The 27577-nt window shown below is 44.1% G+C and overlaps 1 protein-coding gene across 2 annotated transcripts; it reads left to right on the top strand.

Moving 5' to 3' along the window:
- The first annotated feature begins 228 nt into the window (after positions 1-228).
- Ilkap (ILK associated serine/threonine phosphatase) lies at positions 229-27524 on the top strand. 2 transcript variants are annotated; one of them, XM_087905494.1, is made up of 12 exons: positions 229-256; positions 9680-9745; positions 10209-10265; positions 12482-12601; positions 13594-13720; positions 16567-16673; positions 17246-17339; positions 18671-18758; positions 19886-20007; positions 25061-25180; positions 27008-27089; positions 27278-27524. In XM_087905494.1, the coding sequence occupies exons 1-12, from the start codon at positions 244-246 to the stop codon at positions 27416-27418; spliced, it is 1137 nt and encodes a 378-aa protein (XP_087761620.1). In that variant the 5' UTR covers positions 229-243; the 3' UTR covers positions 27419-27524. The 2 variants fall into 2 exon arrangements, with proteins under 2 accessions (XP_087761620.1, XP_085552598.1); XM_085696472.2 differs by lacking the exon at positions 229-256 and adding an exon at positions 892-1045.
- The last annotated feature ends 53 nt before the right edge of the window (positions 27525-27577 follow it).

Genomic DNA, 27577 nt, shown 5'->3' with positions numbered 1-27577 from the left:
AGCAAGCTTAGCAAGAGCCGCTTTGGAGACATAGTGGGGTGGGGCGAGAAGTGAGTGAGAGGTGAGGACAGGAGACACAGTGCTGTTATTCCACGGAGGAGGTGGTTCTGAGAGCAGTGAAGACTAAAGTGGCCCAGAGGCCTGCTGGGCAGATCTACCTACGACAGTCAGAGAACACCCGGAACAGATTTGCAGTGGAGCAATGATTTATGTTGCCTGCTGCACCAAGGGAGTCCACACAACATGGGAAACACAGGTAAGGGGTTGTTGGAAAGGACTGGTAGGATCTGGGTGTGTAGCCAATTGATTTGAGGGTACGTTTAAGGAAGTGAGGTCGTTTGTGGGTTGTATGTCAGGAAGAGGCGGCAATTCTATGACTGGATCTTTTCTGAGACCAGAGAAAATACACAGAGGACAAACATTTTTTAAAGCAGCAGCAGTGTTCGATGGCTGAGATGAGGGATGCTTGATGTTTTTGTGGCTTGGCTTGTGTTGGTGTCTTCTCTGGTCTCTAACCCAGTGGAATAGCGGAGACTCATCCTGCTCCCGGTTGGTCAGCGGCTGCTTTGCCTGCTCAGTCGCACTGGGAACAGCGGACAGGTGCGGGCCTGCCTCCCTTCGTCCTACATCTTCCAGGGTTCACTCCTGACGCCCCGGCCGCAGCACATGAGACCGCGCGAGTGCAAAGATGATTGCCATTGTCATGTGGGACCAAAAGCGGGTCTGAACGTCAGGCTGGGCTCCATTATGCCGCTCCTCCCGGGAAACACCACATCAACTGTCAAGGGGATCAGACGCCCAGGCCAGAAGTGCTTTTGCGCTTGCGCAGCCCAACCACGCCCCCCGCGCGTAGCACTCTGGGGCGGCGGCTGCGCGGCGCGCGATTGGCAGGGTCTAGCGCGGTGACTGACGGCGCCGCCGCCGCCGCCGCCGCCGCCGCCGCCCAGGGTAGCGCGGAGCCTCCGCTCCACCGCTCCGCCGCCCGCCGCCATGGACCTGTTCGGGGATCTGCCGGAGCCCGAGCGCGCGCCGCGCCCGCCTGCCGGTAAGCGGCGTGGGGAGGAGGGCGGCGCCGGGGTGCGCGGCCTCCGCCATCTTCGCGCCACTGCCGCCTCAGCCTCGGCCTGTGCCTCCCGGGGCCGCAGCGACCGCGCGGTTCGGGTCCTGGCCTCGCGTGGCCCACGCACGAAGCCCCGCACCGAAAGATCTGGGTACCCTGAGTTGAATTTGACCACAGTAAGACCCAGCCGGGTGCTCTGGTCCCGGGCCTAACTGCGTGCTGTAAACCCCGAGAACTTAGAGAACAAGTTTCGACTCCCGTTCCCTCGGTGCGGGACTTGCACGGTCAGTGCAGGGCGGTGTGGTCGGCCAGCCCGGGAGGCGTATGCAGCCCACGTTTTGAGAATGTCTTTGGCAGGGAATAGGAAGGTGGTGAGGACCCAACCTTTGCCTTCAGAAACCCTGAGCGCCCAGTGGAACGGTACCTGAAGTCTGATCAGAGAGACTGGGGAAGGAGGCGGCTTTTAGTGAGGGCTTCCCGAGATGGAGAAGCCTGATGGTTTGCAGAGACTCCAGACAAGGAAACAGTGTGTTCAAAAGGGAGGGAGGGCTCAGATCTCCAGCTTGCTGGAGCGTGGCCGGCTAGCGTGGGTGAGTGCTGGGGTTTGGGGTCACAGAAGATATTGTTCTGTCCTCTTCGGGGCCTGTGTTTTGGCTTCTCACCTGCGCACCCCAGGCTTTATTGAGATGCTTTGTAGCGTCCTCTTTTTGCCGTTGCTCCGGGCTAATGGTACTGTTACTTGCTCCCATCAACCATTCTGATGGTAACAGGAGCTTCTAAATAACTAGGTCTTGAGTCTGTGAATTTGAATTTGACTTGGCCATTCGTTTTGAAGATAACCACCGTGAGAGTTTTGAATAAAGCTGGCTTTATACAGGTAGTCTTACATCTGTCATTGGAGTATATATAACCTATATTTGAATGTGCTTTGGGCAGAATTTAGATTACCAGGTGTGCCTGGACATCTCTCATCATGATAGTTCCTGTTGCTTTTTATCTGAAATTAATTTGGGTCTTTTCCGAGGTCAAGGCTCTCTTGACATAAAACCTTACAACTCCTTATTAAAGCTTGGGATTTAGTAGATGGAGTGCAGAGGGCCCTTACTGCCTCCCACTGCCCCTTTGCCCTTCCAAACTCAGCTTTCAGACCAGGCTGACCTACTTGCACAGAGGTGGTGGGGTATTTAAGATCCTTTGCCCCTAGGAGTGCCTTTGGGAAGTGCTTCTTTTTTGCCAGGAGGATGCTCACACTGTAACAGTGTATTCTTAACTTTCAAAAACAAGACAGGCTTTCAGAGTTTGTGGTGCACAGGAAGCTGGGGGCTAAAACTCAAGAGATTGGCAGAATCGAGATTCAAAGTTACTGTGGCAGGCTGCTAAAACAGACTAGGTGAACCTAGCCCTGGGTAAAGAAAGCATCTGTAACCCCAGCGCTCTATAGAGGCCCAGACAGGAGGATCTTGAGTTTCAGGCCAGTCTGGACCTCATAATGAGACTTTGTTTCAAAAAACAGCCACAGTACCCACAAAATAGCTACCAAAAACTTTAACAAGGGGAAGTTTTGTTTTAATGTGTACTAGTGTTTTGCCTGCATGTATATTTTCACCACCTGTGTGTCTAGTACCTGCAGAGGCCCAGAAGGAAGTAGGAGCCCCTGGAATAGTTAACAGACCGTTGTGAATTGCCATGTAGATGCTGGGAATTGAACCCAGGTCCTCTGAAAGAGCAGCCAGTGCTCATGACTGCTGAGCCATCATGTCTAGCTCCAAAATGATGATTTAAATTATTAACATGATTTAAATGGTTAAAAAAAACTGTTTATCAATCTAGCTGGTGGTGGTGGGACCTGGGAAAATGGAACCAATCAATGAGGCAGACTAAAGTCTCCACTTTGTTCAGCGCATCAATCAATTTATACTCTGAGGTTAAGAAGAATCACAGAGTAAAGTGTACAGTTACAAGGACAAACTGCACATGGCAATGATGTGTTTTCCATAGAGGCATAGAAACATTTGAGGAGTAGCAGCAGGCAGTAATCTGAAGTAAAATCACTCCTGTCCACTACACCTGAAGGAGCATGGAAACATATTCCAAGAACAGTTCTGTGTCTTAAAGAAACTGAGGTCACAAGACTCGACTTGCTTTCTTAGAGTGCTTTCTCACAAGCACTCAGAATTCTCACAGGGCTCCATTCTGAGACCATGTTCCGACATCATACTTTGCTTCAGTAAATCATGTGAGTTGCTAAATAGTCAGAAGGACGAGACTAAATTGCATACTGACCACACATGATCCATCCATACATGATGGATCAGTGTAGTAGTTTTCCAAAATAGTACTGGGATCAAAGAAAAAAATCCACCCATTTTCACGTATTGTGTGGAAGTGGAGCATGACTGTGTCTTCAAATCTGACTTTGCACTACCCTTTTGCCTTCAGGAACTATTGGCTTGTGTGTGTGTAAGCCTCCTATAGCTACTGTATGGATAAAGTACCAGTACATGGATGGCCCAGGTTGGAGCACATAGTCAGGGCATTGTAGAAGTTGGCTAGTAACATGCACGAGATGTGCACTGCAACAGCGATTTAAAGCCAGTTGAAATGATTTTGTAAAAAGTGCCAGGTATATGGAGGAAGATGATGCCACCACTCAGCACATAGGCATGTTATGTTGAATTTTTGGTTTGTTTCTTAGTATCACATCTTATATTCACACCCACAAGACTTACACTATATTACATGACCTGTAAAACATGTAGAAAGCATGTGTTATTTGTTTTCAGTTGTTGCACTAAATTAACAGATTTTGCCCCAGGACTTAAAAAGATTTTGGTAGTTGAATATATCAATTAAAAATTTTTTTTCTAAAAGATGTTGCTTATTTATAACAGTAGTGGAACTTTTCTCTTAGGTCCATAAAATGCTTTCATGAATTGTTTAGTTATGTAGAGTGGTAAAATTGTTTGGTTGTTACACCAGTACATTCAAAACTGCTGGTCAGGATGGAGCTAGATCACTTGCCTAGTATGTGTGAGGCCCTGGGTTCAGAATTGGTACCAAAAAAGCAAAAACACCTGATTGTCAGCCTGGGGCTATTGCTCAGTGGTAGAGCACATATTTAGCATGAGAAGTCTTGAGTTCAATTCACAACACTTCAAATAAAACTAATGTTTAATTGTTAAGGACTATTTGTTTGACAAGCTAACAAAGTGTGTGTTTTAGGGACTGGTGTAAAGACACATGTCTGTAATCTCAGCAGTGGAGAGGTAGAGAAGGCAGATCTCTGCAGTTCAGTTGCTATCAACCTAGTCACGTGGATAAGTTCCAAGTTCAGTAAGAGACCTGTCAAAAAACTAAGATAATGCTGGGTGGTAGTGGTGCATTTCTTTAATTACAGCACTTGGGAGGCAGAGGCAGGTGGATCTCTATGGGTTTGGGACTAGCCTGATCTACAGAGTGAGTTCCAAGATAACTAGGGCAGCACAGAGAAACATCATCATCATCATGAGGAAGAACCTTCTAGCCTTCACACACACACACTAGTACACATACCTACATACACTCATGTGTACACACCCACAGACATGTATAGTACTCACCTCCATGGGTATTTATTTGAAAAGTATTGGAAATACAAACATAAAGGTTGAAATATCAGAAGACGTATTACTTCTAAAACTTAGTTCATAAGCAAGAAAAAATGCAAGTCATAGAAAGTTAAAGGGAGAAACTAATAATATTTATTATAAAGGATTAATATATTACTATCTAATGATTGAAAAATTCACAGAATTAATACAAAGACAGCCCCTTAGTGCATACTTTTAATCCCAGCACTTGGAAGGCAGAAGCAATAAACCTCTTTGAGTTCAAGACTAGTCTGGTCTAGGTCTACGTACCAAGTTCCAGGACAGTTTGGGCACATAGTGAGGCGCTGTCTCAAGAAAGAAAGAAAGAAAGAAAGAAAGAAAGAAAGAAGGAAAGAAGGAAAGAAGGAAGGAAGGAAGGAAGGAAGGAAGGAAGGAAAGAAAAGAAAAGAAAAGAAAAGAAAAGAAAAGAAAAGAAAAAGTCTCCTCATAATATATAATATCCAGTAGACATAGTGCTGTGCCTGAATATAGGTAATGGGGAGGAGGAAATGAGTGACATTAGCTATGATTGGAAAGGTGCACAGTTCATTCTCTATTAGTGTTATGAATCAGAGTTGCACCGTGTCTGGTGGGAGCTGACAACTATATCACATACTTTGGATTTCTATTTATTCAAAATAGTGCAATGTTTTGGCTAATGAAAAGTTCCATAGTATAGTGTTTATGACCTGTATCTCTTCCTGACATTTTGTGTAAGCCCAAGTGTGGTGTTTATAACCTATAGTATATTTTAAAGGATCCAAATACGAACATCTGTTTGACTATATCACTAATATGAAAGGTGGCCAAAGAGATCCTCATGAGCCTGGGGTTATGCTGTAGGAGAACTGTAAGGGTATGAATTGGTCTTTGTAAAGTCCAAGGCAGGTGCCCAGCAAGAGCCTACACTGGGGAATTAGCCAACTAGGTTTGAATCTTCGTTATTGGCCTTGGTATCTCAGCTTCCTTTTCATTGAGTAGTACCAGTACCTTATAGTAGAATTATTATAGTAATCAATTGATTTAAAATATTTAGAAACTTTAGTATAGTGCCTTACAAGCAGCGAGTATTTTGTTTCATATCTAATTCTTATTTGTGAGCAATGAAACATGAGGTAATCTCACCGTGTTTAATTGAAGTACTTCTGATGGTATTCTAGAGTGAGAAAGAACAACATACTGTTCTTTGACGGTGCTGTTTGAACACTCTCAGTGTTATGGCTGAAGAGGGGGACTAGGCTAGCATGAAACAGTAAATCTGCTGGGAGGAGTGTCTGTAAGGACTGAAAATACACATTACCTGTACAAAGACAGCTTTCTCTATTGGACAGTGGTAATGGAAAGACCATGTTTAGATGAGAAGGGCTGGTTGTCAGGTTGGCCTCTTTGCTGTAATATACATGCCCCTCTTCTTAAGAGGCGGCCAAGCTTGGCCTGGTGGCTTGGCCTGCTGGTGTCCTGGCCCACTGAACAGGGTGTGGTTGTTCAAGATTATCTCATTTTTAAAAGATTTGTGTGTATGGGCGTTTTGCCTGTATGTGTGTGCACCACATGTATCTGGTATCCCCAGATGTCAGAGGACAGTGTTGGATTCCCTGGAACTGGAGAGTTATGAATTGTTGTACCACAAATTGTAACAGATTTTTTTAAAGCTGTACTGAGCATGTGCAGGCTGGTTTCTAGTTATACTTGCTTAAATGATACAGTCTAGGAGCCATTTTTGCAGTATTTATTGTGTTTTGGGCACAGATTCTAGAGACACTGTGAAGTGTACCGGGCATTGTTGGTGTGTTTGGGTGAGGTAACATATATATGAAGCAGTTCTTCACTAATACCAAGGGGGCAGCTTTGCTTTCTGCTTTTTGCTTCCATACACTTGCAAAAAATGAAATCATTTGTGATTGCTCAGTTTGTTGGGGGAATCCTGACAGAGCATATCTTCTCATTTGTAATATGGGAATAAAGCAAAAGAGATTTTGTTAGCTTTAAGGGGGTTGTATATATTAAGGTACTTCTGACCTAAATATCCCCAAGACATTCCTTTCCTTGAAACTGATAAATTCTAGTTTTTGTTTTAAAAGAGGAGAATTGGGCTAGGGAGATGGCTTGGTGGGTGAAGTGTTTTCCGTGCAAGTATGAAAATGAGTTCAGATCCCTAGTGCCTATGTAAATGCAGGGTGGGCATGATGGTCCACCTGTAATCCCAACATTGGGGAGGCAGAGATGAATTCTGAAGCAAAGTGGCTAGCTAGATTAGCTAAATGAGCAAGCTCTAGGTTCAAAAGACCCTATAGAGAGAGATCAAAGAAGACAGCTAGCATCTACCTCTGGCCTCCATGTACACATATGGCACTTGAGCACACACACATGTAGTCATAGGGTAAAAAGGAGAATTGATCCCCATCTGTCTTAGTTAGGGTTTCTGTTGCTGTGAAGAGGTACCATGGCCATGGCAACTCTTATAAAGGAAAAAAAAAACCATTTAATTTAGGTGGCTTATATTTTCAAAGTTAGGGTTAATTGTGATCCAACATGGTGAATTTGCAGGCAGGAATGGTGCTAGAGAAGTAGCCAAGTGTTCTTTATCTTAACTTGCAAGCAACAGGAAGTTGTTGTGATGAGGCAAGCAGGCCTGCTTTTGTCCCGCCAGGCTCCTGCATGGCTAGCCTTTCACCCGAAATAATTACACGGAAACTGTATTCTTTAAACACTGCCTGGCCCATTAATCTGTATCTCACCACGAGGTCGTGGCTTACCGGGAAAGATTCAGCATGTCTGACCTGGCAGCTTCATGGCGGGTGGCTCTCTCTGACCCTGCTTTCGTACTCCCAGAATTCAGTTCTGTCTACTCCACCCACCTAAGGGCTGGCCTATCAAAAAGGCCAAGGCAGTCTTTATTAACCAATAAAAGTAACACATAGCAGATGACCCTCCTACATCAGGAAGTGGTCTGTCTCACTGGGCATGGCTTGAGCATATATGAAACCTCAAAACCCACCTCCACAGAGGTACACTTCCTCCAAAAAGACTACTTCTACTCAACAAAACCACACCTTCCTAAAAGTGCCACTCCCTGTGGGGGACCATTTTCTTTCAAACCACCACACCATCTCATCTTTATATGGAGACCAAATCATGATACTGATGAACCTCCTGAATATAAGTTTATTTAAGTGAACTGACTTACATGAGGGCATTTTTGCATGTGATCTAAGAAACAAGCAATAGAACAAAGGTTTGAGTGTTAGGTCTGTATATGATAAGAATTGAACCCAAGTCCTCTGGAAGGGCTCTGTAGGAGGTAAGCATGCTGTGTAGTGGTCATCTGTATCCAGCCATACATTCTAAAAACCCATGTAGATACTAAAAATGTAAAACTTTATGTTCTCCTTCTTCTCTCTGCATAGTTTTGTGATAAAGCTGAATTTTAAAATGAAACACAGGAAAAGATTGACAGTAACTAATAATAAAGTAGTCATAATATATCATTAGAAGTATGTATTTTGGGGGCTTGAGAAACTGGCTCAGTGACTAAGAGCACTTCTTGCTCTTACAGAGGATACAGATTTCTATTCCCAGCACCTACATGATGGCTTGAAACCATCTGCAACTCCAGTTCCAGAGGACCCAATGCCCTCTTTTGACTTCTGGGTACCAGGCATGCACATGGTACACAGATAAACATTCAGGCAAAACAGCTATACACATGAAATCAAATAAATGTTAAAAAGAATCTTTTTAAAGAACTCTATGCTTTGGGGACATTATTAAGTAAAATAAAAGTTGCTTGAACATAAATGGTGTAATTCTGTGACTGTCAGTCTGATAACTAAAATGGCCAATAATCACTAATGGCTTCTTAGTGATTAAGTGACAGGCAGCATGGAGAGCAAGGATTCCCTGGATGAAGGGATACATAGTGTGTGAGGCTGAGGGCAGCACAAGGGTTCATAACGCTAACTTAGAGTAATGTGCAGTTGAAAACGAGCTGTTTTGGGAGTTTCCCATTCAATGCCTTGGACTGCCTGACCAAAGCTACAGAGTGCAGTCAGGATATGCTCACCCCACTCCATCAGCATGTTCTCCCCAGATTTTTGTCTTAGTTCATATGTTTAGTAGTTTGAGAATTTTGGAATACTTTTAGAAGCTGGGGAGTAAGGAATAGTGGTTACATTTTATGTGAAAATGGTAATGGGACATAGACATTTAGAATTTAAATTTTCGGATTCACAGATTGATAAACAAACAAAAAAACCAAAACCAGAAACATTCCTTGACTTTTTTGGAGGCCTGTCCTCTTCAGCTGTCTGAAACTCCCGTTTTCTCCACTGATTCACTTTGCTGGTGACACCAAGTTATAGTAGGTTCTCCTATTGCAGAAGTCACCAAAATAGCATTCAGTAATACCCATGGGCCTTTGGGGGCTCCCTCTGCTTCTCAGCTCCACATTGAGGTATAAAAATTGTCTTCTCTTTTAAGAGAAAATTTTAGGAACAAGAGTACATTATGTGTAGTTTAGTGGTAGAACACACTCTTAGCATGTATTCCATCCTTAGTACTGGGAGGTGGGAGGAAAAAGGGAAGAAGAGCTAGGAGTGGTGGCACTCACACACCTTTAACCCCAGTACTCAGGATGCAGAGGCAGGAGCTCTGTGAATTTAAGGTTAGCTTGGTCTACATTGAGAGTTTCAGGTCAGGACTATATGGTAAGACCCTGTCTCTCCCTCCCACTCCCCCCAAAAAGGAAAAAAAAATTAATTTGACACTTACTAGGGTGCCATTTTGTTGTTTTTATGTTGACTGTGATTGTTGGAAACCAGCCTTTCCATAGTAAATAGCTATCCAGAAGAGATTTTTTAAAAATGTCTGTTTAACCAAAAGGAAAAAGTCTGACTCATAGTAATTGAACTCAAAGCGGGGAGGGCACAGTGTTCCCTGGAAAAGTCTGTCCTGGATAACCGTCTGCTCTCTAACACGTCTTCTCTTTTAGGGGTAGAAGCACAGGAAGGATCCATGCTCTTGGAGGACCTGCCCCCAGCCAGCAGTACTGATTCAGGTACAGTCTTCAGGCTTTCCCAGGTGTGTGTCAACATCTACTCATCCTGGGATTGTAGTTGTCTCAATCTTTCTCCCTTTCCCCCATTTTTAACACACAGATGTTTTAGGTGTTGGCTGTCTTTAAGTTTTGAACCCATGGCCTCAGGTAAGGCAGAAAGACCTGCAGTAGCTAACCCTGAGAAGTGCTGCACAGACGTGATGAGCAGTTTTCTCTGGTTCAATTCAGTATTTTACTAGTTGAGTAAAATTCAGCTCTTTAAGACAGAATTTCTATTTCCTTTGAAATTATAGGACTTTAAAGTAGGTTCCGGATATTATTCCCTGCAGAATGAGTTGCACTGGATTGACACAAGTTTTGAGTTTGTCTCAATAACCTGTTGCATAGGTGTCCTGGTGGGATGGATTCTGAAACTGAAGCCTGGTTGTTCATTTTGGACTCACTCTGGGTTCTTCTGTTTCAGGATCTGGGGGACCTTTACTATTCGATGACCTCCCACCTGCTGGCAGTGGTGATCCAGGTAGGCAAACAGATTCCAAGATATGGATGGAGATAATCCTTCCTTTGTGACTGTGTAAACTGTAGCCACAGGTTTCAGCAGGAATTTAAAAGTGAACAGGCACCCTCAGGTAGAGGCAGAGATTAGAGACCTCAGAACTGCATCTCTATTTTGTTTCTTGTCTTTAACTTTGGCTTCACCTGCTAGATTGACTTTTAAAAATTGAGATCCAGGCATTGAGATACCTGCCTGGAATCTCGGCACTCAGAAGGCTAAAGCAGAAGAAACTTGAGTTCCAGACTAGCCTGAGCTATATAGTGAGCCTGTAGATGATGGTGATGATGGTGATGAAAAAAGTCAGAAATTCACTCTGAACTTTGATATTAACCTTTTAAAAATTTTTAAATCTGCCTTTTGTTCTCCACAGACAGATACATGACAGTGTTCTGTTCTTTTTGTGTCCTGTTAGGGAGGGAAGAATGATTGGGTATACTGTTAGGTTATAGCCAAAGACTGGTTAGTCTGTCTAGTTGACAGCCTCTTGTTTGGAGTTGCTGTGGTGTAGACTGGGAAGAGACTGCGGGTGATCCTCTTTTGTGGATGAAAGTTCCATTTGTTGCCAAATAGAAAGAACACTTGTGGGGGCCGGAGAGATGGCTCAGTGGTTAAGAGCATTGCCTGCTCTTCTAAAGGTTCTGAGTTCAATTCCCAGCAACCACATGGTAGCTCACAACCATCTCTAATGAGGTCTGGTGTCCTCTTCTTGCCTGCAGGCATACACACAGACAGAATATTGTATACATAATAAATAAATAAATAAATATATAAAAAAAGAAAGAACAGTTGTTACTTTTTCAAATAAGTTTTTGTTTCACAGGTTTATCCCTGTAAAATCAGTAGGCTCACTTAGAAAAAGCATTTGTCTTAACTTAATGCCAAAGTTCTCAGGGCTGTAGGCTCATACCAAAAAGTTATAGCGTGTCTGTATTAGTCAGCCTTGAAAACTTCCTAACGAACTCAGTGCTCTTAATTATATAAGGGTTAATATGCAAAATAAGTGTTTTATAGATTTAATTTAAAGGTGATTTAAGGATACTAATTTCTTAGCTATTCATGGGACAGAAAACGGTACCAACTAAAGAGTTGCACAGCACTGTTGTTTTACATATATAATCTGGTGCCCAATTTTTGTATTTCTTGGAAGACTGCTCAAGTGGGCAGAAAGTGTTTGTGGGAGTTGAGCATGTGCTAGGCTGTAATGTAAGTCCTAGTGAAGAGTCTTTCCTGTACAGACATGCCCTGTGGTGCAGTGGACGTCACCTGGAGGTCAGTAACAGCAGCGTAGGGTAGAAAGGATGCAGAAAGGAAAACTGGGGCTCAAAAAGTGAGCAGCATGATGCTGATGGAGACATTGGGGAAACGCTTGTAAATCACCATGACATTTTCTCATTAAGGTGCTCTTTTATGCAGGGTGTCATGTATTTTCTAATACCATTGTGGAAATATGCCCTTTTTGAAAGTAGTTGAATCTTAGCACAGAGCTTTTTCTTTTTTGGCAAAAAGTAGGTTGAATGAATGGCCATAGAGAACACTTAACAGACATTTGACATGACAGGCACCACAATAGACGGTTTATGTTTCTTGTCCTTATTGACATTCACGTAGTTCCTGGAGATGGTATACTCTCACCGTGTTATGGATGAAGAAACTGTGGCTAGAAGATTGGGAACTGAAGCTAGATCATATGTATTCCAAACACATGAGCACACCAGGGGCAGTTAGGTATGGCCTGAGTACAGAGGTAGGGACAGCTCTAGGAGCACTCTGCCTTTCAGGTAGAACCTGCCTTTTAACCTCATTTTGAGCCTCCTAGGAACCTGTTACTTGTTTGGGAACATATGAGTTTGCATACAACTTTTGGAAATTTCCCTATCAGTCTCTATGGGTCTGTGGATGTAACACATCATGAATCTGCTACAGGCTAAAAGTTTAAGTTTGTATACAAAGTTCTGCTGCTGAGAAATCTCTGGGACAGAGATTCTCAGGTTTTTCATTCTGCATGGATGTGCCCTGTCTTCTACCTCCCCAACCGGAAGCCCTAGGCCTAGACACTGTATGTGCTGGTCCTTGTCTAAATGCCTTGGTGTGTCTAGGGCTTGACTGGATGGAGCCTGGTCTGCTGGTGACTCGTTCTGCAGTCGATAGCTGTTTCTGTCTGGCTTTTACTTCATTTCTAGGTTCTCTTGCCACATCGGTTTCCCAAGTGGTGAAGAGTGAGGGGAAAGGAGCAAAGAGGAAAACTCCTGAGGAAGAGAAGAATGGCGGTGAAGAGCTTGTGGAAAAGAAAGTTTGTAAAGGTTTTCAGACAGTTTGAAAACAAATGTATTAGATTTCATACCTTAAACATCCCAGAGCAAAACCAGTCCTGGCTTCCGAACTGTAGTACTTCTCTGAGTTTAAGAAGTGGGCTCAACCTCCTTTTGCAAATAATTTCTAAAACTGCCTTTGCTTTTCATGTCCTTGTCTGACCTGACAGGAAACCAACCACATTGTTCCTCAGAATTGAGAAGGACCTATGCTTTTTTTCCCTTAGCTTTCTTCAGTCTTTGTTTTAAAACTCTTGATTAGCTTTGTATGAGAGACATGCCTGTGGACTTTCTCTTCCTGTACTGACTGAGAAATGGCTGTGGGCTTTCTCTTCTTTTCTCTGTCATTCGCCATAAGTCACCCCAGTGAGAGTGTAGTAGTATGGCAGCAGTGCTGGGGCATGGCCAGGAGCAATTCTTCTAGAAGTACTCAAGTGTCAGCAGAGAACTAAAGTAGCAGGAGTCTACATTTGACATCTTCCATACTACAGCAGACTCCCTGCGCCTTCACTTCCTCAGGTGGAATAAAAGTGACTGTTACACTGTTGGCAGCCTAGAGCATGCAGGTGTACGTTTTTCAGGGTCTCCAGCAGAATATTTGGCAACTCCACTGATTTGAATTTCTTAGAAATGGGAGTTTTCTGTCCTCATTAAATTGTCACCAGATTAAATTTACACTTAGGGATCTTTCCCTGGTCCTCAGTTGCACCTCTGCATGAGGCAGCACTTCTTTGACTCTCACCGCCTTAGGTGGAGCTCTTCTGTGCTCACTACTTACTTCACACGTCTGCCACAGCTCCGTGCTTTCTGGCAGAACCCTGGTTGTGGCTTCTGACTTATAACTAGGGAGATGCCTTGAGGAATATTGTCCCACCATGATGTTGCTGAGTAAGGCCACCATAGTACCTCTTATTTGCTCTGGGACTAGGGCTTCTAAAGGGTAAGGCACAGTTTTGTATTGGCTTTTGTTTTTCTTTCCTCAGCCTCTTCGGTGATCTTTGGTCTGAAAGGCTATGTGGCAGAGCGGAAGGGTGAAAGAGAGGAGATGCAGGATGCCCATGTCATCCTGAATGACATCACTGAGGAGTGTAGGCCTCCATCATCCCTTATGTGAGTATTTGCATTCCCACAAGCCTGGTTGACATTTTCTCCTCTGTTCTACTAAGCTTTGAACTGGGTAAAGGTGGTTCTCCAAGAAAGACTTATGCAGTAAATGGCTTGCTTTTTGCATCAGAGAATCTTAGGTGGGAGAACTTATTTTGAGGTATTTATTAACACCTTAGGATATTTTTGTTGTCACAGTGGAACAGGCAGTTGCTATTGGTATTTGGTGGATAGAAACCATTGCTAAGCTTGGGACTGCCCCTCAACAAAGATTTGCGCAGCCTGAACTTTCAGCAGAACTGTACCTGAGTGGGAAATGGGACTTACTCCCCGCTGTGGACTCCATGGTGGTGTACTCTCACAGTGACTGGTCAGCCCTGGCAGAGTGCTCTTATTCTGTGTCCTAGATGGATTGGAAATTGGGTGGGGAAGGTCTGCAGGAAATGTGGGTGTGGTGCTAATCCTTGTCATCATATCTTGAAATCCCAGTACTCAGTGGATGTCAAGTTCCTAGCAAGCCTAGAACTACAAACTGAGGGTCTGCCTCCAAAACAAGAAAACAAACCCAGCAGAGTCTGATGGCACTGGGAGTGGCTATCCAGATAGATAATAAGGGCCCAGAATGGCCTGGAAGAGAAAAAGCAGTGGCTTTTGCAGCTGCACACAGGGGACTGAAGCCTCTGATCAGTTCTCAGACCTGGAAAAAACAAGCAGACAGTTGCACATTGCATGGCTTCTGTTACATATATAGTATCATGGCTTGAATAATTACATAATTTATCTGTAATTTATATAATTGAGAATTACATAAAGTACACACTGTGTATTTCCCTGACTCTAGTTATCATTAATATACAGTGTGCTAACAGCTGTTGCCCAGCTCATCATTATGGCAGGTGACCTTTGCTGCAGAGCCGGTGATCACGGCAGAATAGAACATAGTTTCAAAGCCAGGAAAGCACTTTGGGGATTGATGATGACAGATAGGAACGTAATGATTTCAAAGCCAGGATAGGGCCTTGGGGAAGTCTCCCCAGATAATACCCAACTGCACAAAGACAGGTTGCAAGTTTGTAAGGCAGATAAGACTTGTTTTCTCATTGAGTATGTCTTACATTGCAAAGAAATTCAAAAGAGTTTGAAAGAAAAGGTGATCTTTTTTTTAATTTTTATTGTGCTATATATTTTTCTCTGCTCCCCTCCCTCCGCTCACCTCTTTCTACTCTCTCCCGTGAACCGCATGCTTCCAGTTTACTCAGCAGATATTGTGTTTTTCCCCTTCCTATTTAGATTCATGTATGTCTCTCTTAGGGTCCTCTTTGTAAGAAAAGGTGATCTTAACACTGAAATCATTTCTCATAGGCAGTTTTCTTTCTGATGTTTTTTTTAAATTAATTTTTATTATTGTGTATGTTTATGACATGGGCAGAGGGTTTATACATGACATGGTTCCTGTGTGGAAGTCAGTGGGCAATTTTGTTGGGTTAGTTTTCTCTATCCAATGGTTCCAGGAATTGAACTCAGGTTGTCAGGCTTTTGAGGTAAACTCTTTACCCAGTAAGCCATCTAGTTGGCCCCTGACCTAAGTTTTTTTTTTTTTGGAGACATGGTCATACTATGTAACCTTGGCTACCTCAATATGTAGATCAGGCTGGACTTGAACTCACAGAGATCTGCCTGCCTCTGCCTTCCTAGTGCTGTGATTAAAGACATGTGCTACCACACCTGACTCCTATGTAGCTTTTTTTTAATGGCTTCTACTATATATGGGTTTTCTGACAAAAGTTGAATAGGAAATAGGAATAAGACTATCTATCACCATGCGGGGCGGTGGTGGCACACTCCTAGCACTCGAGAGGCAGAGGCAGGTGGATCTCTGTGAGTTCGAGGCCAGCCTGGTTTACAAGAGCTAGTTCCAGGACAGGCACGAAAGCTACAGAGAAACCTTGTCTCGGAAAAAAAAAAAAAAAAGACTATTACCATAAGCTTTGAAGTTAGATATTATTCAACATTTAAGTAACAATCCTGGAACTTCTCTTTATTCTTACAGACATTTTTGACCAGAGTCTTAGATGAGTAATTTTGTTTGTTTGTTAAGCAAAGTTTTATTTAAATGGGATAAAATTTCTGAATTCTAATTTCACTGTCTGAAAAATCATATAGTTTAGTTTTTAAATTTTTATTTATGAAAATATGTATGTATATATGCACCGCATACATGTCCAGTGCCCATAGAGGGCTTTGGATATCCTGTAACTAGAGTTATGGGTGGTTTGTAAATTACCACATGGTGCTGGGAACTGAACCTGGGCCTTGTGCAAGAGCAACAAGTGCCCTTAACTGCTGAGTCATCTCTCTAGCTTAGCTTGCTTTTAGAAACAAATGGCATTTTGTCTGTTTTGTGTTTTGAGACAGAGTCTCACTCTGTAGGCCAGACTGGTCATGGAACTCACAGTGTAGCCTAGGCCAGCTTCAAACTCTTAGCAGTTCTGCTCCAGCCTCTACGTTTTGGGATTACAGGTGTGAACTGCTATACCGAACTCAAATTTGAGTTTCTAACAATTAAAATGCATGAAAGTTACTTAAATATTTCTCTCTTAAACGTTACTACCTTTTCTCCCATTGCATATCATTGTCACTGGTATCTCAACAGTGTGACTTGCTCTGTCTGGATGTTCATTGTTTGATGTGGTGATGCCTGCGTGTAATTCCGACACTCTGAGGCAATTGTAATTGGATGCAGACTAGGCTAAATATGGAACCCCTGTCTCAGAATTAAACAAAACAAGCTTCAGTGAAGAGGTGTGATCATTGCTTTAAGAATGTAATTGATTTTTAATTCATTCTTCCAGTACTCGGGTTTCATACTTTGCTGTTTTTGATGGACATGGAGGAATTCGGGCCTCAAAATTTGCTGCACAGAATTTGCACCAGAACTTAATCAGAAAATTTCCTAAAGGTGAGACTGAGACCTGAGTAAACATTTGACTTTTCTCTGCTGTTGCATAGCAGAGTCTGTCAAGTTGCTTGTTGTGCTTTGGCAAAGCACTGATGGGCCTGGAGTATAGTACAGTGGGTTGTTCAGTTGCTTAGCATGCATGAAGTCCTAGACTCTCTCCTCAGGACCACATATACTGGGTGTGATGGTTCATGAGGCAGGAAATCACAAATTAAAAGTCATTCTCAGCTACACAGTGAGACCAGCCTGGGCTACATGAAAATGTGTTTTCACAATAACAAAAAGTCATTGGCTTTTAAGGAGTGAACTTAAGGGTCAGAAGTAAGGGGCTTTGTGGATAGAGCATCGTATCTTGGCTTCTTGTCAATTATCTGGGATGCAGTTAGTGTCTTGTCTGCTTCTACACTGGGAAAACCAGTACAACCAAATTCACATGACGCTCCTACAGGTGAGGAAACAGTGTTAATAAGGACATGCTTAGGAATAAGTTTCTATGTAAATGACTAACAGAACCACAGTGGACAGCAGTCTTCCCTCTTGAGAGGTTACTCTGTTTGATCCTTCTCCTCCAGGAGATGTGATCAGTGTGGAGAAAACTGTGAAGAGATGCCTACTAGATACGTTTAAGCACACCGATGAAGAGTTCCTGAAGCAGGCTTCAAGCCAGTGAGTATAAGTCCATGCAGAATGTTAAGTGTGTGAGCACCATCCAGGGCTTGTGATGCTATTTAGCACAGTGCTTCCTGTCTCAAAAGTACCTAGTATCATGTATGCTCTTATAGCCGTTAGCTAAAAGAATGTGGAGTCAGTGAGATGGCTCAGTGAGTCAAGATGCTTGCCACTAATTTCATTACCTGAGTTCAGTCCCTGGAACCCACATGATAAAAGGAGATACTCTCCCAAAAGTTGGCCTTGCCCTTCACACACATGCACACACACATATGCATGCATGTGCACACCATTCACATACATACAATAACAGTTTTTTTTAATTTAATTTAAAAAAACAGGGAAAGAAAAAGTGCTTTTTAAACAAAGTGTATTGGGGTTGCAAAGATGGCTGAGTGGTTAGAGCACTGGCTGTTCTTTCAGAGGGCTCAGGTTCAGTTTCCAGCACCCACATGTCACAGCTATATGGCGATACACAGATTATTAGAAATGATTAAATTAATATGTAAGAGTTGGTTAATAAGAAGCTAGAGCTAATGGGCAAGCAGTGATTTAATTAGTACAGTTTCTGTGTGTTTTGTTTCTGAGCAGCCAGGAACAAAATAAGTGGCCTCCTTACTACAAATATGGTGGCTCAAAACTATGTCACTCCAGTACCAAGGGATTCACTGCCCTCTTCTGGTCTCTAAGAGCCCCAGGTGTGCACTTGTACACATGCAGGCAAGACACTCATACATATAAAATAAAAACTTTCTTTTTAAAAAAATGATATATTTCTGCATAATAATAATGAAAGATTTGACTCAGGCTATGTTAGAAAGAATTATTTGACATTTGTTTTCATTTTTGAGAGAGGATTTTACTGTGTGTCCTTGACCAGCCTGGATCTCAGAGCACTGCCTGCCTCTGCCTCCTGCTTCCAGAGTACTGAAACTGAAGGCACACTCCAAGCCCACTCTGGACTTCAGACACAGCATAGCGCAACCCGATTAGTTCAGCCCTTTGACTCAAAAGGCAAGGAAAACAGCTAGAACCCCCACAGTTCCCTTCAAGGGCATACCTGCAGCAAGATTCCACATCCCTTTTGAGGGAACTTTCACCTCCCATCAGGCCCCATCACCTAGAGGTCCACATCACTTCCTAATAGTATCGCCGTGGAATTCCCAGCCTTTGACACAGAGGGGCAGGGAACCCTACCCATAAACTAACCATGAAGTAGTTTAGAGGATACAGTCTGTTTTAGTCTGACAGACTTGCTGCTTGGCTCTGGAAGTTAGTTTCAGGCATTTGCCAATAGTAGTGACTATGTTTCTGACGTGTTTCCCCAGGAAGCCTGCCTGGAAAGACGGGTCCACTGCCACATGTGTCTTGGCTGTGGACAACATCCTGTATATTGCCAACCTTGGAGATAGTCGGGTATGTGGTCTGAAGCACCTGCTTAGGTGACAGCATGTCTTAAGAAGAGAACCTCAGCAAGTGTTGGTGACTGGTTGGGCTTTCTAATGGGGTTGCAATAAGGAGTGGTCAGTGTGTACCTGGAAGGAATCAACAGCTGAGCCAAAGGCCAGTCTGTTCTTCCATAAGACCCTGAACTATCTGTTTTAACAGCCAGATCCTCTCCACAACTCCCACCCCATCCCGTGTATGCATACTGTTAAGTGACGCTATGGTTTGGAGTGAAAAATCAGTATACAAGTAGCTTAGATCCTTATTTTTCTGATCTTAGTCGGTATTGAATTAAAGGATTAACACTGTCTTTCAAAACATTGTGACTACAGAGTAGTTTGAACACGTGAGTGGGAAGTAAAAAGTCAAGCCCATCTGCAGAGCCCAGGGAGAAAGCCCAGGGTAGTGTAGGAAATGGCCTTGTGCAATGGCATGCTGCTTTTCCATCCAGCTCTGGGGCCCTTCAGCTGTCATGACCACTCACACTTACGCAGCCTCTACAACCCCCTCTCCTCTGATGCTTGGGGTTGGTTACTCATCACTTGGAGTGCAGCTGTGAACTTCAGGTGACAGCCTGTCCTCATGGAGCTTATGTTTTGAGAGTCTCAGTAGAGTAGTTTTGGTATAACAATGACTCCACCAGAACAGGCGGGAAAGTGTGCCCTCAAACCCAGTCTCAGTCTGAGCCCAGGTTCTCTGTGTGATTTTAGGCATATTACTCCCCTGGGCTTCAGCATCTTCTCTGAAATGGACACAGTAACTGTGGGCGTGGGAGCACTGCTTGCTTGCCCATATCCTCACCCCTAATAGACTCACAAACTTCTGACTTTGACCATGGTATTTGTCAAATACCTTTCTTCCAACTGATGTGACAGTGGCCATGTGAGTGATTGGCTACAGACAACCCGGCAAGACTTATGCCAGAATTGACACAAAAACTGGGGATTTCTTACCCACACTGTGTTTCAACAACTTCCCTATCTAGTGTCTCTGATGCTGGATTCTGATTGAGTGTGAAGTCCTTGTTAGTCTCTCCCTTCGACTAGTTCCTAGAACTGCTCACTGAATTTTATGGCTTGTGATCTCTACCTTCCCAGGCAATCTTATGTCGATATAATGAGGAGAGTCAAAAACATGCAGCCTTAAGCCTCAGCAAAGAGCACAACCCAACTCAATATGAAGAACGCATGAGGATACAGAAGGCCGGAGGGAATGTCAGGTATCTAGGGGATTTATGGGAGCCCTAGGAACTGAGGTCTTAACACACTTGAGGACTGAACATGCATGGTACACAGAAGTCAACATTTTGAGGCCCACTCTTAGGTCTGGCAGTGTATATGGATGTCCTGTAGGAGTTCATTTGTATCTTAGGAGAGGCAAGAATGAGCAAGAAATAATGTCTCCCTAACTGATCAGAACTGTCTCAGGTCAATAATGAGTGTGTCTGAGAAACTGCTTAAATACTGTCCTTGCTTGTTTGGTTGCTCTTGGTTTTTGATACAGGGTCTCATATAGCCCAGGCTGGCCTTGAACTCAGTCTGTAACCAAAGCTTGACTTTAAACTCCTGATCTTCCTGATCTCCAATTCCTCACTGCTGGAATTCCTGGCCTGCCTTACTGTGCCTAGCTTAAATACTGTTCTTTGTTGCACTGAATAAATTATTTCCACCAGGGAGAAAAATCCCAAGTAGTTAGGGAAACAGATTCAGCTAGGTGTGGTGACTTGTAGTCTCAGGTACTTGGGAGGCTGGGACAGTAGTAGTTGAGTTAAGTTAAAGACCAACCTAGGCAGTGTGGTGGGCGCTGCTTCAAAAATTAGTTAATAAAGTGATGTCTTTGGGCCGTGTTGTTGCTGACTTGGGATTCTCTGACACAGAGGACTATGTCTGGCCTGGTCTGTTCTCATCAGTTCATCCACCACTGTCATCGAAGGCCATGTAACTGCTCTAGTTGATCACTTGAGTCCCCAGAGCCTAAAAGAGCACTTCAGTCTTGCCTGCAGGGATAGTCTACCACAAGGTCAACACCTTCTGAATGTGACCATAAATGTTTTCTGGCTCTTTCTACAATTTGTCTTTTAATTTTTATTTTTTTTATTCTGTTGGAGATAAATGTTCAGAAGACTGGTTTTAGGTAAACTTCTGGGATGTTTTGAAATTGAAAGTCCTGTGGCTGAGAGCCTGTCTGTCTGTGTTGGGTTAACTTCACAGTCTCTACTTCATTCAGAGCCTTGTTGAGGGGCCTCAGTGGATGGGGCTTGAACAAGCTGTTCCTTTGAGAAAACTGGGATGAGAAGCCAGAGACTGGCAGAGCCTTTGTCCCTGAGCAGTGGTCTGCTCTCCTGCCCAAAGCTAGAACTGGTTCTCTCCTTCTTCCCGAGTTTTATTAAAATTTTCAAACATACAGAAAAATCACTTAAAAATAGTAAAGCAAATTTTATGATTTCCCACTGACTAGCAACTGCTGTGTTGCTTTTTTTGTGAGTGTAAGGCTGGAGTAGACATTTGCTGTTGATGTGTGGACACCCTGACATCTGTGCATGCCATAACTGGGAATTTCATACTTGTGTGCTATGTATTTTGTTTTACGCACCCTCCATCTCCTTTTGGACCTTTTTTAATATGTCCTTTCCAAATTGCATGTTCTCCCATCCTTTTATTTTCAAACTTGTATTTCATATTAGGCTTTGAAGTATATTAGTCTAGTCTAACAGGTGTTGAAGTCACTCACATTCTGAATTATCAGTTTCTTCACTGTATCTTTCCAGCTATTTCCCACAAACTGGAAGTTAGAGTTAAAGCCTTCTTTTGATTCAGGTTGTTGGAGCTGGAGAGGTGGCTTAAAGTTAAGAATGCTTTCTGCTCTTACTGAGGACTTGGTTCAGTTTGTAGCTCTCATACACTCAGAAACACCATAACTTCAGTTTCAGGGGCTACAACACCGCTTTTGGCGTCCATAGGCATGTACACAAACACACACAAGTACATACACCTTAATAAAAAAAAATTCATGTTTAGATTCAGATTTTTTTTTTTTGCAAAGATGTTTATTTTGGCCTGGCATGTACCTTCATAGCCACCCTGTTACCATGAATGCCCAGGATTTGATTGACAGTGCTGAAAATAAAGCTATGGGGCTGCCCTGTCCTACAGGAGACTGCTGTCCGTTCCGAGTCTCAGTGCTCAGCTGTGTGCTCACAGCACTGCATTACCTGTCTGTGTCATCAGCAGAGGGGCTGCGGAGGCACGTCCACTGTGGTTCCTGTCAGCAGCCGTGCTCCCTCTGTATCCGCAGGTGCTCTGTCAGCAGCCGTCCTCCCTCTGTATTTCAGGTGCTCTGTGAGGAAAGGCTCTCCTCATGAGTAAAGTGGGGAAAATGTCTCAAGTGTTTGTTCAGAGTCTGAAAAGAGGTCCTGGCCTGGGGTGGGGTAAGGGTTCTGTCTTTTGTTCTGCCTCCACTGTGTGTTCTGTCTGTGAGCTGCTGTGTGAATTGTGCTTTATGGGTGTGCTAGGCTGTCCCAGGCACAGCTGCTGGAAGCTCCTTTGGGTGTCTTCACTATCCTGCTCATATTTGCCCCAGCTTTAAGAACCAGATCCTGTGCTGAGTGCTCATTTCATTGGGGCTTTAATTCATTCTGAGCTGGTTCAGGGGCAGAGTTAAGATACACTATATATGTAAAAGTACATGCTAGATAGCTATTTCTTAACCCAAATTTCTCATTACAGCACTTTTTCTTCTTTGATTTAATATTTGTAGGTCTTTCCTATTGAAAACTTGGTTTGTAATAAAAGTGTATGTTTTTGTCTAAATAGCTTTAAAATCATAGTACAAAGTTAGCGCTGTTTAAGAATTTACATATTCCTTGGTGTTTTGTTGCACTTGAAAGGTAATTCACTGTAGATGTGCTGTCACAGTGCTGGGTGCAGGACTTTCCGGCTGGGCTCCAGGGTCCTGTCAGTGCTGTGTACAGGTGAAGGGACTGTTCAGTGTCCCTGTTCAGTGTGCTTTTGTTACTACCTTGCTTATTAAGACCATTTGTTCAGTTTTCAGTTTCAAGGCTTTTTTCCTTTATAAGTTGCATCAAAGATTGTGATCTTTCTACATTGTTGGTGGAGATGGAGAATGATGCACCCACTGTGGAGACTGCAGTTCCCCCAGGTCACATGGACTCACACAGGACTCAGCAGCAAGTTCTATACACCAAGGGTTCTCAATCTATGGGTTGCTGCCCCCACAATTTAGGAAGGGAGAGAACCACTGTTTCTCCATTTCTTAGTAGCCACAAGAGGGCAGCAGTGTGGTATCCATTAACAAGACTGGTGAATGAGCCTGTATTTATAAAGAACTGAGTATTACTAGCCTTCAGGAGGTGTGAAGGCCTCATAGAGGCCACATGGGTGAATCTTAAGGACAGTGTATGGAGTGACTAAGCCAATCACAAAGAACAGACACTATCATTCTCCCTGTTGAGGACCCAGAGTCCTAGAGCTTGGGATTAGAATGAGCCTTCTTGGTGGGAAGGGGATGAGTTAGTGCTTAACTGGGAACAGAGATTTATTTAGTTGGGGCAGAGAGAACAGTCTAGGGGTGGACAGTGGACAGTGGTGATGGCTGTGTGCCCACATGAATGTCTATAATGCCACCAAACAGTTTAAAATAGTTAATGTGGTTGTGTATCTCTTACTCCCTTACCACATAGTTCAAAACACAAATCAAATGAAGGACATTTAGAGAGGCATGTTTTCATCCCTGTTTATTAGTATTTTTTCTGGTGTTTCTCAAAAAAATAAACAACTTTGTACGTGATCATTACAATGAAGGCAGTGTGCAGCAGGGGTTCCTCTGAGAACACAAAGAGAAGTTATTTTACAGGGAAGATCTAGCCAGACAGGGAGAGACAGGTTTTCTGAGACACTGACATGGCAGTCCATTAGCACAGTGCTTCTGGGCCTGGGCTGAGTGCTAGTCTCATACCCTCAGAGACCAGAGCGTATATATTGACATGCTCATGTTCCCCACTGGCTTTGGGCGCCTGCTTTCCAGCATGGAGCTCCTACCTGCAGCCTAGCTGCACACAGCAGTATGGTAGGCTTCCCACATGCTAGAGAAGTCAGCAGTCTCCTACTCTTTTCAGTAGCCAGATGAGCCCCAAATCCATGAAGAGCAGCAGTCTTAGCTTGGGAGGACTAGAGTAGGAAGGCTCTGCACATAGCTGTGGTCTGAGGGTCTGAGGTGCTCTTTTGGCATCGTATGGCTCTAAAGTGTGGAGCTGCTTCCTAAACTGAGCACCCCTACTCTTCCTGTTGAGCATTGCTCCTGGATACTCACTTTGTTCCAATTCGGTCTAATAATATATGTTCTAGAATGCTCTGCTTTTCCCAGGTGCCTGCAGAAGTTTTTAGGGATTAAAAACATATTCAGGGTGGTTGAAGTAAGTCGCTGTGGGTGACTGAGACACTGAGGGGCCAAGGCTGGACTAAATGCTGTCTCCAGGACTATAGTACCAGCCCAATAAGGACTTCCTGTCCCACTTGTCTGCCTGTACAGCGTCTCAATTATGACTTAGGAACCTCAGTGATACTGAGCTACCACATTGCTTTGGCATTTACTAAGTCTTAAAAATGATGGCCTGAGGGCCCATGTGATCACAGTGAGAGCCTGGGCTAGGTTGATTCTTGGGGGCAATGGGACTCCACACTGGTTCTCTTGGTTCATGGTGTCTGCCTGAGGTGCCTTTTCCTGTTTACGGGTCATCTCCTGTTTCTTCCCTGCCCCTTACCAAAAAGTCTGGGTGAAAATATGAGAGTGTGATTGTAACACTGCTGATGTGAAGAAAGCACTTCAGCATCTAGGGCTCATAGCCTCAGCAGTCCTTTGAGCCTAGCTTAGTTCATTAGAATGCAAACCACGCTCTTTCCTGGCCACCTTAACACAGGCTGCATGCTCAGTCATTTAAGGAAGGGGCTTGGGACCCACCCTATCCTGTCAAGATAACTGAGCATGGGAAATTGGGGAAGGGGTGTACTACTGAGATTGTACTGAGGCTCACTGTTGAGCCCACCAGCAATTAGGATGGATGGTGCCAATTGTCACAAGTGTATAGCTATGTGAGTTTCCAGCCCCTAGGGGAACAGGACCCTGTTGTTCTTGTTGTTTTTGTTCTTGAAAAACAAAAAGAAATATCAGGTCCAGCTACCATGGTCTCCAAGTTTCTGCTTTGGGGGACCTTTGGCCTGTCAAGTGAGAGTCTGACATTGTTCCCCTCATTTTAGAGATGGGCGTGTCTTGGGCGTGCTGGAGGTATCCCGTTCCATTGGAGATGGGCAGTACAAGCGCTGTGGGGTCACATCTGTGCCTGATATCAGACGCTGTCAGCTGACCCCCAATGACAGGTAAAAGCAAATGATCACCAAAAGCGTTGGTGTACATGCACAGGACCTTGTTTCTCTTGTTGACTTTGCTCTGATATGTGAGCTGTCTTTGCTGGAGGAGTTTGGGGTGGGTAGGCAATGTACCTGACCCTGGGGTGCAAAGCCAGACCATGGTCTCTGGTTTCAGAGGATCCACAGTGGTCAGGGAACAAATGAGATGAATGCTTAGTTTATCACAGGAGTGTGGAAGTTGTGCTAGGAGGCTTTAGCAGTAGGGGAGGGGCATCCAGATTCATATCAGCCCACTTAAGTGACTAGCCAGGTCTGTGCTAGTAATGGTGGCTAGGGACTTGATGGATTGCGGGGGAAGTGGGAAGCATTCTGGGAACAGATTGAGCAGGATCTTGGGTTTTAGCTCATAAATGTAGAGTTACAGGGCAGAGGCTGAGACAGACTTCCTGTTCAGGCGTTGCCTGTTGCAGGTAGACTTGTGAGGGCAGCCCAAGGAACCTAGCAAGGATGTCTGAGAACCAGGCTACAGAGCAGGGAACTCTCCTGACTCTAGCAGGATGGTGAAGGCTGAGCCAAACTGAACAGGAAGGAGTGGACTGAGGTGAAGCGGGGTGGGTGGCAGAGAATAGTAGCCACATAGCAGCCTCCTGGCCAGCCAGGAAGTGCCCTGCTCTGACACCTGCCTGCCTGTGCCATGTTGCTAGCCATCCTGGGGTTTTGGGGTATGTTTCTAGGAGGCTGCTTGTAGGATTTTCTTGATAGCTTTCTCTGCCCTGCGACTCTACTTTGCTTTCATAAGTCCTTGACTGTGTTATATGTACATGTTGTGTGATTGATTACTCTGAATCTGACTGAAAATACTGGGAAGAGTAGTCTGCTTATCTTGTTTCCACTGTGTCCCAACCTTGGGCTGTGTGCTCAGAAAATATGGCTGGACACATGTCCTGACAGAAGAGGGAAACTGTGTACAGGATAGAAAGCAAAGGCAGCTAACTACCTTAAAGCCAAGCCAGGACAACAGTGGCTGCCACAGTGAAACATGGATGCTCAGAGGCTTCCTCTGGTCATCACAGGGAGAGTGAGCTGTGTTCAGACTAGAAAGTAGGGTATTCACTTTTGAATCTTGGGCCCTCGGGAGTGAAGCACCACCCAAGGATACCTCACTGAGCTTGCACTTAGCTCTCCATCCTTGGGCCTGTGGTGGCTGATCACAGGTTATGTTTACTACATACCTGCTGCTGTCACGGTTGTCCCTGAAGTGCCAGAATGCAGCATCTCATGTTAAGGTCTCTGATTCTATTTATGGGTTGGGAAAATATAGTCCCTTTGTAGTGTATAGCATCCTACCCACAGCTCAAAAAAGGACTTTTAACTTTCTTATTTATATTGCTTTAAAATTTTTTTGGCTGCTGTGTTGTTGGATAGATACAAGGTTACTGGTTTGGTATTTTTTTGTTTTATTTTTTGAGACAGGATCTCACTATGTAGACCAAGCTAGCCCTGAAATCCACCTGCCTCTGTCTCCTGAGTGCTGGGATTAAAAGTGTGTGCTACCAAGCTCAGTTGGTTCTGGTCTTTTGAGACAAGCTCTTTTGTAGCCCACCTGGTGTCAGACCTGCTCTATAGCCAGAATGACCCCTTCTTTACCTCTAGACAACCAGGATTACATCTGTGTGTGCCACTATCCTTTTATTTTTGTTTTTAGGGTACTGAGTATGGAACCAGGGCCTTCCTTACGTTAGGCAGCCAGCCACTCTTCCACTGAACTGTCCCTTAAACCACCTCCTGTTTAAGAGCTTGTGGCTGAAACCCCCTTGTTTCTTCCTAATATTGTAGGTTCATTTTGCTGGCCTGTGATGGGCTCTTCAAGGTCTTTACCCCAGAGGAAGCTGTGAACTTCATCTTGTCCTGCCTTGAGGTGAGACATCTTAGAGGGTGTACCACTTGTCTCCACTGCTCATTACTTCCTAGCCCATATGTCAGGAGTAATCTTGTAGTCTTTTAACATGAACACTATTGGGGACTTTTGTTAGGGACAGAGCAGGCCCTTCCTTGGCTGTAGTGTCTTAGGATGTCCTGGTCACTCAGATTCCATCCCTTTGGTAGGATGAAAAGATCCAGACCCGAGAAGGGAAACCTGCTGTTGATGCCCGCTATGAAGCTGCATGCAACAGGCTGGCCAACAAGGCAGTGCAGCGGGGCTCGGCAGACAACGTGACGGTGATGGTGGTGAGGATAGGACACTGAGGCCCAGCACATGCGCTCTTGACTTGCAGGTTCATTTTGTTTGTGCACGGTGTGTGTACTCCTGTGGGACTTCTATGGTTGTAAATAAAGGTTTCTTTTTTTCCTAGTCATTTGAGTTCCTTTAATTTGCTTTGAGTGACTGGTCCTGGGTTAACTGTG

Source organism: Myodes glareolus, chromosome 1 (assembly GCF_982192425.1).
Source record: "Myodes glareolus chromosome 1, mMyoGla1.1, whole genome shotgun sequence".
NCBI classification, from domain to species: domain Eukaryota; kingdom Metazoa; phylum Chordata; class Mammalia; order Rodentia; family Cricetidae; genus Myodes; species Myodes glareolus.
This window is presented reverse-complemented; position numbering and strand designations above follow the sequence as displayed.

Bases quoted from the DNA above. Each gene is read 5' to 3' on its own strand.
- Ilkap (XM_085696472.2), top strand. From the start codon at position 991: ATGGACCTGTTCGGGGATCTGCCGGAGCCCGAGCGCGCGCCGCGCCCG. The intron at 12,602-13,593 runs GTTTTCAGACAG...TTCTTTCCTCAG, and splicing joins GGAAAAGAAAGTTTGTAAAG to CCTCTTCGGTGATCTTTGGT. The intron at 13,721-16,566 runs GTGAGTATTTGC...TCATTCTTCCAG, and splicing joins AGGCCTCCATCATCCCTTAT to TACTCGGGTTTCATACTTTG.